The sequence below is a fragment of the Xiphophorus couchianus genome, chromosome 12 (genome assembly GCF_001444195.1).
Source record: "Xiphophorus couchianus chromosome 12, X_couchianus-1.0, whole genome shotgun sequence".
NCBI classification, from domain to species: Eukaryota; Metazoa; Chordata; class Actinopteri; order Cyprinodontiformes; family Poeciliidae; genus Xiphophorus; species Xiphophorus couchianus.
The window spans coordinates 21,349,175-21,362,974 of NC_040239.1; the positions used below are offsets into that span (position 1 = coordinate 21,349,175).

A 13,800-nucleotide genomic window follows, 5' to 3' on the forward strand; every position below is an offset into this window, starting at 1 on the left:
TTCTTTATAGGTCTCTATAAAGCACAGATGGCTCGGTGAACTGCAGGGCTTTCACATGGAAGGAGGCAAACAAAGACAAACTATCACACATTTAATCTCTACAGATTTTTATAAACAAAGAAGTGAAGTTCCAGCGACATAATAACATCTACTTGCAGTCGGTATAAAAAAAGATTTAGATTACAACAAAAATCATGTAAAACCTGCTAAAAGTAAAACCGCAAACAGAGTGAGAGCAACATGCAGCCCACTACTACAGTAACTGGAATCAGACAATTTCACTTCGACTGGTCCTGACAAGTAAAATTATATTCCTTATAAATAATAAACATAATTACTACCATGTGACTAACAGTCTTCAATGTCACTGAGTGAAAAAGAAGTTAAGCATTGTCACTTTAGGTAATGTGTCTAAAATTAAAATGAAAGGAGGAACAAAGATGTAAGACGCTGTTAAAAAGAATTAACGTTTTTTTTCTCTGCAATATGTTGAGACATGTTTGCAACTCAGTAATGGTTCCTATATAATTCAGTCAAAGCTGAATAGTTGATGTATGATTCCTTAAAAGTATGCATATCTCTTGAAAATAAAAAAAAACAACTAGTTTAAGTGAAAGATCAATAATGTTTTCTGTATCTGACCACAGCACAGAGCTCTGCTGAAATAGTAAGACACAGGCCCGGTGTCGAGAAGGGGAGGCGAATGCATCTCTGCAAACAAAATGATGCAATCTTCATAACAGATCTACGTCAGTGAGAGCCGATCTCTGCATTTCGGGTGATGCATGTGGAACCGTTTAGGCTCTGAGAGAGGCTAAGACTTGTAGCAGGTAACAGGAAGGCTGAACAAAGTCCTGCAAAGTTGCTTCCAACCTCTGTCAAGGAACTTTGCTGTAATTAGAAATATTGTCAGTCTAAAGAAAATTTCATAGTTCTCCTTTGAAAACACACAGAGCTCTTGTGCTAGACTAGCTGCTCTGCATTTTATGTTACAACATAAAATGATAAATGTAGTTAAAAATGTCAATTCTGTAATCATTTTTGATTTAAGATTTTGCAGCAGCGGCTCATATATGATAAGTCACTACTATTCCTAATATGGAAAAAACTAAGACAAGCTATAAAAAAAATAAACCCAAATCAAATTCTTGTTTTAGATAAAGCTACATGATTCATATAGACCTTTTAGTTCACAATTAAATCAAAACGGAAAATCTTAACCTTTGCGATCATTGTCAAAAATGACAATGATTTTCTTTGGTACAAATATTTAAAAGGTGAAAAAAAAGAAACACACATTTGCTCCTTACTGTCAGATTTTATAGAAGCCCAGAGAGAGTTTCTCTCCCTGGAGCTTTTTAATCCCACTCTCCATACCTGCCTTTGACTCTAATTCCCATACAGTGTGATTTCTCAGTATTGGATTTTTTAAAATGCCTGCAATTTTCCAGTTTTTCCAATTTCTTTGCACCACCTTCTATCTTATTGATTCAGTCACACACAAGATTGCACAGAACCACACAAGTGAGCGAGCACACTCAAGCACACAGACATTGTAATGATTTCAAAGTAATGATTAGAGACTAGCTTGGTATTTCAGTATCTTGGCTTCATATCTAAGCAACACAAACCCCAGCAGACCTCTCTCAGCCTATCCTCCATCACACAGATACAGTACATAAATCCAGGAGACACAGACAAAACATAGGTATCTGACTTTCATTTTTAAAAATCTGTTCATGCAAATCTGAAACAAAAAACCATAGTAGTGCCCTATAGTTAATACCGCTAAAATATCAGTACATGCGAGCAATCCAAAATAGTCCCAGTTACTGGAGCACAAACCAAAAAGCAGAAATGGATCTCAACTCTCCATCCAAGCACATCTCTCTCAACACACTCATCTCCCAGCTCAGATGTCGCTGCCAATTATTAACCAGCTTCAGTTATGCTGACCTGGATCCATAAACATCAGTGAAGTTCCACATTTCAAAAATAGAGCTGATGGAATCCTGGAGCCATCACATTTTAAATTGCAGAGAAGTTTGGTTATTCCTCCAGCTAACATGAAGAATTGTTTTCGGCATGGTGCAAAGACAAAAGAAAAAGAAACCCAATCAGGAGCTAAAGATATGGTAATGTCATCAAGAACTGAATCTGCATGAGAACATATTTCACAACAGTTTCCTCAAGTTGTGAGCTATTGTAAGTGTAATTTTATTACTGTCGACAATGATGAAATAATTCTAGTGTTTTACCAAAGCAATATTCCTTCTGTAATGTGAAGGGATTGTCAAACTGCTAGGAAAATCAATGAACATGTAGGTCACTGAATTCCACTATGATTTACAATTTAACAATTATATAACAACTTCCATATTTAGGAAACCTGAATGACTTCACTGGGAGAGTAATTTTATTGGTTTTACGTAACCACAAATATTTCAAAGAAAAACTAATATGATTAGATTCTGCAGAATCAAATCATAAAATCAGCAACTGCAGCTAAAAATCTGTTAAGAAATCAATCAGGTAATGTCTTGGATCGAATGATTGCTCAGTAACATATTACCCTCTCTACCATACCATTAAAGATCCAGGGGTCATTTTAGTTATGACAGCAAGCACAAGAACTATAATTTTCATCAGTCTTAAATAGATAACAGGTTTGATGCTCCAGGGCCAGGGGAATAAAACTCACACCAGTTTGCAATTATTCCTACAAAGTTTCAAATCTCTCTTGGAAAGTAACACCAAACTTAAACCCAGCTCTGGTTATTTTGATAAATTTCCAAGGCAGCAGATGATTAAAGATGGAGTAAAAGTGGGGTGGGAAAAAAAAATCAAAGAAGTTAACCCAGAAAGCCTGTTTAGAAGTCAAAAAGAGGTCAAATGGCTAATTAGGTTGGATGAATTGACACAAATGAGGACATTAGAGTCCCTAAAAACAAAGTGACAGTGACATAAATGATTCTTCTAAACTCCTCAACTCAACGTACCTCCTAATCCTTCCCAAAGCCTTTACACCCTCCTACGTGAGGTGAAGTGTTTCCTGTCCCATTTTCCTCCCAGCACCCGGGTCATTGATTGATCTTTGGGAACAAGTCAAGGGGGTCTCTGTATCTTAACTATCTTACCGGTGGCTGCTGAGAGTTGAGCGCCCCCCTCTTGGTGGAGCCCCCTCTGGAGCTCAGCCTCTTCCAGGACTCTGAAAAACGCCCCCTGGCGGTGGGACGCCCCGGCCCGGATGCTCCTGACGCAACAGATAAATCATCCCGGGTGGAGAATGCCCGCTCCCTCCTCAACTCTCTCCGCTCGGACCACTTCTTCTTGGATGCCATAGTTGTTCAAATTCAATCGAGGTATGTGGAAAGAAGAGCAGCCACGGTTATATGAGGAGGCTGTTCTTGAATCACACTGGTGCCACAGGTGGCATCTCTACTGAAGTCTAAAGTACTTGTCAGCACTATGTGTGTCACCCCTTTGTTTAGACCTTGTTTTCACTTACAAAAGCATCATAAAAGTCCAGTCTTAGTTCCTTCTTTATGCCGTTTTTTCCACAGATCTTCACCAGCTCAAATCCATTCCTGCAATCTTCTTGTTTTCCTCGTTGTAATCGTCCTCCAAGGGGAACAGGAGTCAGAGCGCAAAGGTGGGAAAGCAGAAGGTCCTCCCTGCTCCCTGTTGCATGTGCTGTTACTGTGGCTCAGCTGCTGATGTTGTTTTCTCTCCTCGCAGAGAGGGAGAGAGAGAAAAATAGGGAAACATGGCAAAGCACAGAGGGAGGGAGAGAGACAGGAGCAAGGGTATTTAAATCCGGGTGAAAAGGGGCTTCAAGAAAGAAAAGGTGAGGAATCGAAGCACAGGTTTAAAAAAAAAAAAGAGCCGACTGCAGGTGCAGAGAGCATAAAAAAGGAGAACAAAGAGAGGTGCAAGAGTCTTTGGAGTGCCGAGCTCCTGTTGAATTTGATGTAGAGATGGTCTAAGATGACCGAGATACAGAAACACCTCAATCAGCAAGTCACTCTCTGTGTGTGAACACTGTGCTCTGAATACCCACTGCCTCTGAATCTCCATCTCCTCTCTCTCCTGCTTCTCCTGCTCTCTGAGCTTTCATTCACCATGTCACTCTTCCCCCCTCCTTCTCCCACCAAGGATTCCTCTTTTTCATGCGTTACAGTTCATCAGCTAACCCACCGAACCCTCAATTTCTCTCCCCCAACCAGATCAGGGACTGATCGCAAATATAAAATGACAGTTGTGATCTCTTCTCCTTCCTCCTCTTCTCTTCTACCTCTCACTCAGAGTCTTCAGATGTGTCAAAAACTATGTCATGCTGAGGGATGGTGGAGTTGTCAGAGAAAGGAGGAGAATTTCAGCAATGTCTTCACATGAATCCACTAGGATAATACCATAAGACACGAAAATGCAACTGAAGACAAGATGGAAACAGAAAAACCACCAGGACTAGATGAAAGAGATCCGATGAAAGCTGGACGCAGCGACAACAAGTAAGATAATGGAATGGGATACGGCGTAAGGAGAGGTGACAGTGCCTGAACACTAGGGACATTGTTGCCGTTGCTCAAAGCAACCACTCACCACCTGGGAGTACACGGCACTGTGTGTATTTGTGTTTGTGAGTATGGCTTGACTGGGAATGTGAGAGACAGTGAAAAAGCAAGACAGAGATCCCCAGAAGAATGAGAGCTGGGAGAGTGGGACGAGGGAACAAGTGACAGTTGGAGAGCAGATGAAGGAGAGACACGTAGAAACAGCCAGCGGGAGCTGAAGCACACAAACAGCCACTCTAATCAAGCAAAGATAGGCTCCAGGTGTTATTGTCTATGTTTCGAACGGCTAGAAGTCAAGTAATCATCATTTCAGTCACCATTACACATTTGATCTTGAAAGGTTCAGAGATAATACCAAGAAAATGTCAGAGATACTTTAGAATCATGGCTAAATAGAAGAAGAAAGATCTGATGGAAAATAATTTAGACATAAAGTGGCTTAAAATGAACCTCCACCCACCCCTGGTTATTTTTCAGCTGTGATTAAACAATGCTCTGTGGGATGTTCAAAGCTTGGGTTATCATCATTAGCCTAGCTTTGTTTTAAACTATCTGCCCACACAATAATTACAACTCAAACTTATATAACATATACACTTATTACCAAAACAATTCCCTCACTCACCAAAACCTGGAGGTTGCCAAATTTCTGCAGTCAGTAGATACAGACTCCCTAACCTCCAGATGGCCTACAGATTACACTGTAAAAAAAAGTCTGTAAAATAAACAGTAAAAATCTGTGAAATCATGACAAAAAAAATTTGTAAAGAAAAACACAATGATATTTTGTTCATTTAACAGTATGATGTTGTATAATGTAGAACCGAAAATTATTGTAAATTTTAAAATAGAAAATTGCAAATAATACTGTATTTTGTTGTGGAAAACACACATTTTGTATGTTTAATGGAAAAAGTTGTATCCTTCACAACATTTTTACATTTCAGCAGTGAAAAAGTAACATTTACATTCTGTGATTATTAAATCCAAATGAATTGGAAGCTAGCTTACCATTTTTTTTGCTAGGGAGAAGTAAGTTTGGGCTTCCCTGTTTAAGCTGTTGCCCCAACTCCAGATAAGTGGAAGATGGATGGATGGATGGACGATTTGGAAATTAATGTGGAATTACGTAATTATGATTCCACATTGTTTACTTCCAATTTTGTTTACTAGTTATCTATTTATATTCACTTGTGTTTTCCCACTTCTTTAGATTGTCATTTCCTCTTTAATTCATTTACTTATTCTTTGTCAATTTTGATTGGATCATTTCTTCATATTTCACGACTAACGTGGAGGAAACACCTGAATCAACAAGGAAGTCATGTACTTGCTTATTTTATTTTTATTTATTTTTTTTGCTAACACTGGATTTTTTACCTTCACCGTTGCCATTATAAGCTCAAAGTTTGGCTACTGCAAGAAAGACAGAGATCACCGCTTTGTGCTCAACTTCTCCCATTCGCTCGACAGTGCGGGCTGTTCTGCTCTCTGATTGGTCCGCTGTTCTGCTCTCTGATTGGTCCGCTTACCTGGCGCCTGAAAGCTGTTTTGAACAAGTTCGTTCAACGGTTCTCATCTCAGAAGAAGCTGAATTGTGCTCAAACCTCGGCAAAGAAAAGAACGCTGTTTGGACCTCGTCAGCTTTCAGCAAATGTAAGTTAAGCTTTATTTTTCTTCAAACGTAAAAGGCACGGTAATTTGTGTTTCTGGGGAGATTAAATTTTGTTTTTAAGGCGTCATATTGCTTCTTGGAACAATATGCAGTCGAATCATTTTTTGCTACACCTGCAACACGTGTAACTTTTTGGGTAGGTTGAAATTGTTTAAACATGATTACATGTACGTTTTGCTGTAAAACACTAGACTCATTGAGGGGCTATGTGTTGCATTGTGCACAGAAACGAGCCCAGTTGTGTATTCAAATGCCTCGGCACAGAATGTAAGCGGACATTTTGTACATATGCAGCGTTTAAAACTCATTTTTACCGAGTTCACAACGTGGCTTCACAACCCGAATTAGCCAAAGCCATTGTTGCTAAATTGAAATGCACCATTTCATTGTGTGGGCACCGAAGCCAAACTGTGAAAGAAGTCGTTGCTCATTTAAAGGAGCATATAATGGAGGGGCGGCCTGTAGCATGTCCAGTAAAAGATTTAAGGATGTACATGACTAAAAAGTGTGAATCAGGCACGATATTTTGTTTGACACTAAGTATGAGTCTCTTTAATTTGTACATAGTTGAATACATGTTATATTACGGTGATCTTGTTCTTTTACCATTATTTTGTCTGATTTTATTCCAGAAATGGCTGAGCAAACATTTTTACGCAGCGCTATCAGTGAAGTGTTGCCTGATCTTGCAGAGGCTTCAAAAGACATTCTCGAGGAGACTTTACAGACAATTGGAGTATAAACGTATGATGACTTCCAGTTCATTGTTGAGGAAGACTTGCTGTCAGCATTAAGACCAATTCAAGCCAGAAAGGCACTTGCTGCTTGGAAATTCAGACGTAAGTAAAATTGTAGAAAAGCAAAAATCAACCATTAAACACTGATATTCATATTCAGTTCTGATAACTTATTTGTTTTTTTGTGTTTTTGAAGGCCGGACCCCTGAAACCAGCAGGTCCTCAAGTAATGCATCACCAGATACTCCTCCATCAGAGCAGTCATTGTCCCCGCTAAGTGTGTCATCAAACTCCTCCAGCAGCAACCAGACATCTGCAGCAGACTGGGTGGACACCTTTGAGATACCATGGGAAAAGTTCTCAGAAGAACTGATGCAGGCATTAGAGAGAGGTAAACGGCCAAGTCCAAAAATGAGGAAGGAGATGGTCAGGATTGTGGTGTCTGAAATGATGCAAAAAAGTTCTTACTTGGATAAAAGGAGTTCTACAGAGGTTGCAAAGAAGATGGTGGCAAAATATCCAAAATCTCTACAAGACGTTATCGATGGAGATGTCATTGGCCCTGGCTATCATTCACTCGTCAAACAACTTCAATATCGAATTGACAACGTGAAGCGATCTACAATGCCTAAAATAAGAAAGCGAAAGCGCTGCTCTGAAAACTGACACAGATGAAATTCTTCAGGAACAGAGAGCTGCAATTCAGGACACCTATGGGTGTATCAACTGGAATGTAAAATTCCTTCCTCTTGGAGAAACTGCTGAAAGTCAGCAACAGAAGAAGGACAAGCTCAAGATGATGTCTCTGCAGAAGGAGGCCAATCCTGAGGAGATGAAACAATTACTGAGGACAACTTTCTACTCACAGCACAAAGATATTAACCAGGGGAAAAGCATTCAAGATGTCTTGGAAGCCTGGCCTGTTTTATTTCATGACATTGGGATTGCTGTACACTACAAGGAACTTACTGGACTTGGATTGAAGGAAACCTTCATGAGGAACATGGATATGAAGGGAAGAAGACTGCTGAACTACATGAACACTGTTTGTGTGAACAAAAACAAAAGGTTTTTCCAGGCTCAGACAAAGTTGAAGATGTTAAGGGGAGAACTGGACGGTTACTCTGAAGATGTTAAAGAGCTGATGCTCCTACTTCTCTGCTACTTCAATGAAAATGAAGAAGCAATGTTCTTCTGTGTGGAGGACACATGCCTAGCTGAAGAAGTACAGATGGAGAATGTCTCCTTGACTCCCACTATCATTGTGTGTGGTGAGTTCCTTTTTGTTTTTCCAGTTTCTTTGACCTGTTGTCTTTTTTGTTGTCTTGTCCCCTTTCTTTGCCCTTTTGTCCATCTGGCATTTTGTTTAATATTGTTTTTTTTTTTTTCAATTATTTTCTTATGCTTTTACGATACTAATATATTTTTTTGTACTTTTTACTTAATTTGTTATTTTTCATATAAATGTCATTGTTTTGTTGTATCAGGAGTCTAAATTTGTTTGTTCTTTCTCCTTAGGTCAATCCTGCTTCCATGCTAAACGATTCATGCTGAGTGTGGATCAACAGATTGGAAACAACAACATCTCCTGTTTTATTTCTGCCCTCTGCATGATGTTTGGGAGCTATTATTGTTTTAACATACATTATCCATCGGGGCTGGCGTCTACACTGGAGTTTCTGCAGAGGTATAAGTTGTTTTCTTGTTTTTTTTTTTAATTGTAGGGAGTTAAATTTGACTTTTGACAACTTTTATATCTTGAATAAAATGTTTATTTCTTTGTGAAGCACATTTTGATGTAGTTTTCTGTTTGTCCTCTTTATCTTAAGGTGTTTCTTCTCAATCAACCCAGACAAGGGCAGTAAGGTGGAAGAAACCCGTAAACCCAGACTGCGTGTGAACCCCCGTATACTCACCTTGATCCAGGAACTTTCGGATCATGAGTGGCATGATGTTTGAGAAAGGACTAAAGTCAGTGAGTTATCAAGACAGTGTTTAATCTTAACAGAGCTGCATAGATTTGTAAATGTATGTTGCATCTCACACCTTGTCTGCTGAAGTTAAAAAAGTTGAAATGACATATTTATATTTGTTCAGTGGCTGAATTTTGCTCCATGTCAGAAAGGACAAATGAGAATTTCATTGAAAATATGTTTTCAATTAAAATGTTTTTGTTTCTAAAAAAAAAAATTGAATTATCATTATAGATACAGTTTATATTGGGCTTTCTTGTGTTTTAAATTTGCATTTAACTGGTAAATGTTTGTTGAAATTTGATGTTTATAGATATTTGAAAATAGAATTGTTTCTAAAAAAGAAAAACCTTTGAAGCAAACAAACATTATTATTAAAATGTATACTGGAAATAGAAATGTATTGTATGTTATAATCTTCGAGCCCCCCCTCCAAAAAAAAGGGGGTGAAAGTTGGTTCTCATACTGTTTCTGATAAAGTTAAAAAGGTTGAAGAAATTTATATCTATTCAGCAGGTGCATTTGCTTCATGTGCTTCATGATGTTCAGAAAAGACAAATGAGAAAATAAATATTTCAAAGGCATGTAAGTGTATGTTTATTTTTTTAAGATTATCATAGATACAATTTATATTGGGCTTCCTTGTGTTTTAAAGTTTCCTTTAAGTGGGAAATGTTTGTTGAAATGTGATGCTTATAGATATTTAAAAATATAATTATTAGTAAAAAGAAAAAAAATTAGAGCAAATTTCTGTTTTTCAGAAAGTATTAATAAAATGTTTTAAATTGACATTTTAACAGTTTTAATCTGTTATTTAAAGGTATTTTATCAGTAGGACTAAATTAAGTTTTTTTGTACAACAAACAAAAACTGGGTAAATCTTACTGGAAAAAAGTGTAAAATAACAGCATTATTATGATAATTCATCAGAAAAAGTTGGTTAAAATTACTTGATAAAACTGTTTTATTACAAAAATAACCCTTTTCAAATCACAGTAAAAATTTGTGCAAAACTATGGGAAAATCTGTTCATTTCACAATTTAACACTGTTGTAATTACTGTTTGGTCAGTAAAACAGTTTACATGTTCACTGTGTTTTCTACAGAATTATTCTGGCAACCACAGCTGCCAGGTTTTTTTTTTGTAAAAACAACAGAATTTTTTTTACAGTGTAGCTCAAGAACTGCTTACAGAAAGCTTTGTGGAATGGATTTTCATGGCTGAGCAGCTGCATCCAAACCTTACATCAACCAGGTAAAGTGCAAAGCACTGAAGACATGTTCTTTGGAGTGACGGATAATGCTTCTTTGTCTGGCAAGCTTAGTTCTCCAGGCAGTTGCCAGGACAACTGCACAGGCCTGAATGCATTGTGTCAAGCGAGAAGTTGGGTGCAGAAGAGAATATGACGTAGGTCAGTTGTTCAGGAGCTGGACTCGACACCTTCGGTCCAGCAAAACGAAACTCTTAATGCTTCAACATGGCAAGATATTTTAAACAATTTATAGTTCCCAGCTTTGCATTGAAATAATTTAGTAATGGTCTGCTTCGTGTTCCCACATGACTGCACTCCAGTGCACAAAGCAAGGTTCAAAAGGACTATTCTGAACACACATCCTGGCCTCTCGACCTAATAGAACAACTTTGAGATAAATAAGAGGAGGAATGCCCAATTCCATTCCATGAGAGCTACAACTTTTAGATGCATTTCTTCTCCAACACACCTGAATCAAATGGCTAATTTCCCTCTTTACCAATTACATTCAGTTTTGCAAAGGCCTGGTAATTAGCCATTCTTTTATTTCAGGTGTGATAGAGCAGGGGTGCATGTAAAAGTTGGGCATGCAACAATTAAAGTGCAGCCTGGAAACATACACGTCCAACATAATATTCTGACCACACAAGTTCGCTTCTGAAATAACGGTCGACAATTTCAATCAACCCACTATTAAACTTTGTAGACAGCTTTCCAGTTTTGTTTCTATTGTTCATTCATATGCTCATCAACTCGCCTGTCTTGCATTCAAACAATCAATGCAAGACACCCCAGTATTTCCTCATGGTGCTTTCATGAATTCCTGTTTTTGATTTTAGCTAAACACTAGTTTTTTATTTTTTATCTTAAGTAAATACTGTTTATTTTCACCTCCTTCTGTCACCTCTGGATTTGGGTCGTGGGAAAAGAAAGTCAGACTTGATAAAGAAAACCCTTCAGAATCCACAACAGAATCTGTCCAACATTGCTCATCCAGCATAACACAAGTCAACTTGAATCTCTGTTCTTCGTGGCAGCTATTCTTGCTTATTATTCCATCTGTCTACAGTATATTTTTCTGACCTCTTTACCATTGTGTGGCTTCAGACTTTGATCAAATTCGGCACTGGAAAGCCCTCTTACTGATCTTGCTATAACAACTTTGCAGTTTAAAAGTTAACCTGCATTTAGCCTTTTGCTTTAAGGTTATCCAAAACTCAATCCCTGACGGATCTGGACTGTCCTCTTGGCTTCACAATGCTGTTTGTTCACTTTTGTTCCGAACAAATGACTCAGGCTTTTACAGAACAGCTCCATTTATAGTCAAATTAAAGGACACACAGGTGGACTAATTAGCAGAGTTCTGAAAGGAACTGGCTGCGCTGTATTTTATGTAGGGAAATAAGAATAAAGAATAAATACAAATGCGCATCACATGTTCCATTTCTGTAACAATTTTGAAAAACGTGTATCTTTTCCCAACCATTTTACAATTACACATTAGTCATAATTGGTCTATCACATGGGATCTCAACAAAAACACTAAAATTTGTAGTGTTTCAATAAATGTGATAATAAATATTGGACCATTTATGTAAAAATTACTTCTTTATCAGTTAACATAAACAGTAAACATTAAATGTCTAGTATTTCAATTTTTATGTCTTACAGATATACATAAACTGTCAAAGACAAGACTTTAAACTGTGAAAAGTCACTGTACATCCATAGAAATGATCAACACCTAGCAATGTTACCTGCTCTAACATTAAATGTGGAGTTTTCATATTCTTCTGCAGAATGTTGCACCACCAGAAGTCAGGCTGACATTCAGCTCAACAACTCTTTGCTCTAATAATTCAGCTATACAACTTAATTCAAACGTAAAAACCAAAAGAGAATTAGCACAACCAATTAAATCTTTTCTGACTATCAAAAAATTGTTTAATTCGTAGTTGTTTAATTATGTGCCTTTCTTGGCCTTTAACTCTCGGCACCTAAATAAGCAACACAGCTAATTGAATTTGGAGTTTAATTTTAGCAACTGATTTTATGGTATAATGAAGAGGTTACAGAGTCCTGTAAATATTTTAGCTAGGAAGCATAAAGCTTGTGGTAGATCTAATAGGAGCAATAATATTACATCATATTAAACATTAAAATAAAAGAAACACGTTACCAGCTCCAAAGGTTATGGACGTTTACTACGAAATGAGCAGTGGCAAAAAGCTTTTGGCGACCACTTACAGCACTAATTTTTTCAAATGAATTAAGAACATTTTCCTTTGCAACACATAACAGTAGCTTCACTGGTTTGCTTCACCAGTTTTGTGCAGTCCCCAAACTTGTAATTTTCCTCTCGGTGCTAATCATCAGCTGGAGTTGGTCCAGCTGCTTGTATTTTCACTAAAACTAGGAAAATGGAGCACATCATCCCACGTCTAAAGTCCTTAAACTGGCTCTCTGTAGCTCAGAGAATGAACTTTAAAATACATTTTTTTTAGTCCATAAAATCACTGAATGGCTTAGCACCAAAATGCATTATAAATATATTATAGATTATGTTATTGTCATATCAACCTTCCAGAACATTGTTTTTCAACCCTCCATGTTTTAGGCATTTCCCTGATTCAGCAACTTTTCCTCATGTTATTTATCTGCACTTGAAAATGATGTTATATTTCCTACAGCTACCTCATAAAATTCTCTCTTTATAGCATGTAATTTTATGCTATGAAAAAATTGTTCATGGACAAATTTAGCAGTTTTTCTTTGCTTTTTTGCAAGAAAAGTATACATCTACTTTTGTGTCTTAAAACAGAAACAAAAACATCTGTCAGTAAAATGTAATTCCATCATCCAAAGTTGTGACTCAGGCTTGCCATTAGATGTTGAGTGTTTCATATTTGACACAATCAGACAGCAGTTTTATTTCATATACTCCATCCCTGCAGACACAGGCATGTAGAAAGCGTAACAAACTCAGCTTAAATATGTACAGTGCCTTGTGAAAGTATTCATCCTTCTTCTTCTTCCCCATGGCATTTTTTTGTGTTTTGTTACATTAGAACCTGTTCTTAAACGTGTTGTTGAAATAAAGCCCTGGTGGCTGCACCACCACCACTAACAAAACACCCCATGAAGACCAAGGAGATCATCTAACAAGTCAGGGACAAAATTGTTCAGAAGTAGAAATCAGGGTTGGGTTATAAAAAATATCAAAATCTCCGATTATCCTGTTGATCTAATATCATCAAATGGAAAGAAGATGGTACCACAACAGACCTGCCAAGAGGGGGGTGTCCACCAAAACTCCTAACTACCCAAGGAGGGCATTAATCAGATATCATCTAATTTGAAGGAGCTGGAGCAGTTTTGTCTTGAGGAATGGGCAAAAATACTCCTGGCAAGATGTGGCATACTCATATAGAGACCTATCCAAAGTGACTTGCAGCTGTAATTCCTGCAAAAGGTGGGAGTTTCTTCTTGCTGTAGTAACCAGAGAATAAAATTGTCCACCTAAAGACCTCTTAGAAAATCATACTGTATTTAAAGTTTAGACTGTTCATGATCTGCATTTGATGAAGC

General features: G+C 37.6%; 2 protein-coding genes across 12 annotated transcripts in view; one reads left to right on the top strand and one right to left on the bottom strand.

The window, feature by feature from the left end:
• trpm3 (transient receptor potential cation channel, subfamily M, member 3) overlaps positions 1–3,835 on the bottom strand; it is a 154,311-nt gene extending 150,476 nt beyond the window's left edge. For 4 of the 11 annotated variants that reach the window (XM_028032753.1, XM_028032751.1, XM_028032760.1 and 1 more), the window contains exon 1: positions 3,138–3,832. In XM_028032753.1, the coding sequence (XP_027888554.1) occupies positions 3,138–3,341 (204 nt within the window). In that variant the 5' untranslated portion in view covers positions 3,342–3,832. Of the gene's footprint in view, positions 1–3,137 lie in introns of all 11 variants that reach the window. The other 7 variants (XM_028032752.1, XM_028032754.1, XM_028032749.1 and 4 more) reach the window with 4 other exon arrangements.
• A 3,367-nt stretch (positions 3,836–7,202) lies between these two features.
• LOC114154112 (uncharacterized) lies at positions 7,203–8,972 on the top strand. The gene is made up of 3 exons (XM_028032916.1): positions 7,203–8,257; positions 8,505–8,673; positions 8,816–8,972. Exons 1-3 carry the CDS (start codon positions 7,783–7,785, stop codon positions 8,943–8,945), a joined length of 774 nt encoding a protein of 257 aa, XP_027888717.1. The 5' UTR covers positions 7,203–7,782; the 3' UTR covers positions 8,946–8,972.
• The last annotated feature ends 4,828 nt before the right edge of the window (positions 8,973–13,800 follow it).

Coding starts and splice junctions, on each gene's coding strand:
- LOC114154112 (XM_028032916.1), top strand. CDS start 7,783: ATGATGTCTCTGCAGAAGGAGGCCAATCCTGAGGAGATGAAACAATTA. Junction 8,258..8,504: donor TCCCACTATCATTGTGTGTG/GTGAGTTCCTTT, acceptor CTTTCTCCTTAG/GTCAATCCTGCTTCCATGCT. Junction 8,674..8,815: donor ACACTGGAGTTTCTGCAGAG/GTATAAGTTGTT, acceptor CTTTATCTTAAG/GTGTTTCTTCTCAATCAACC.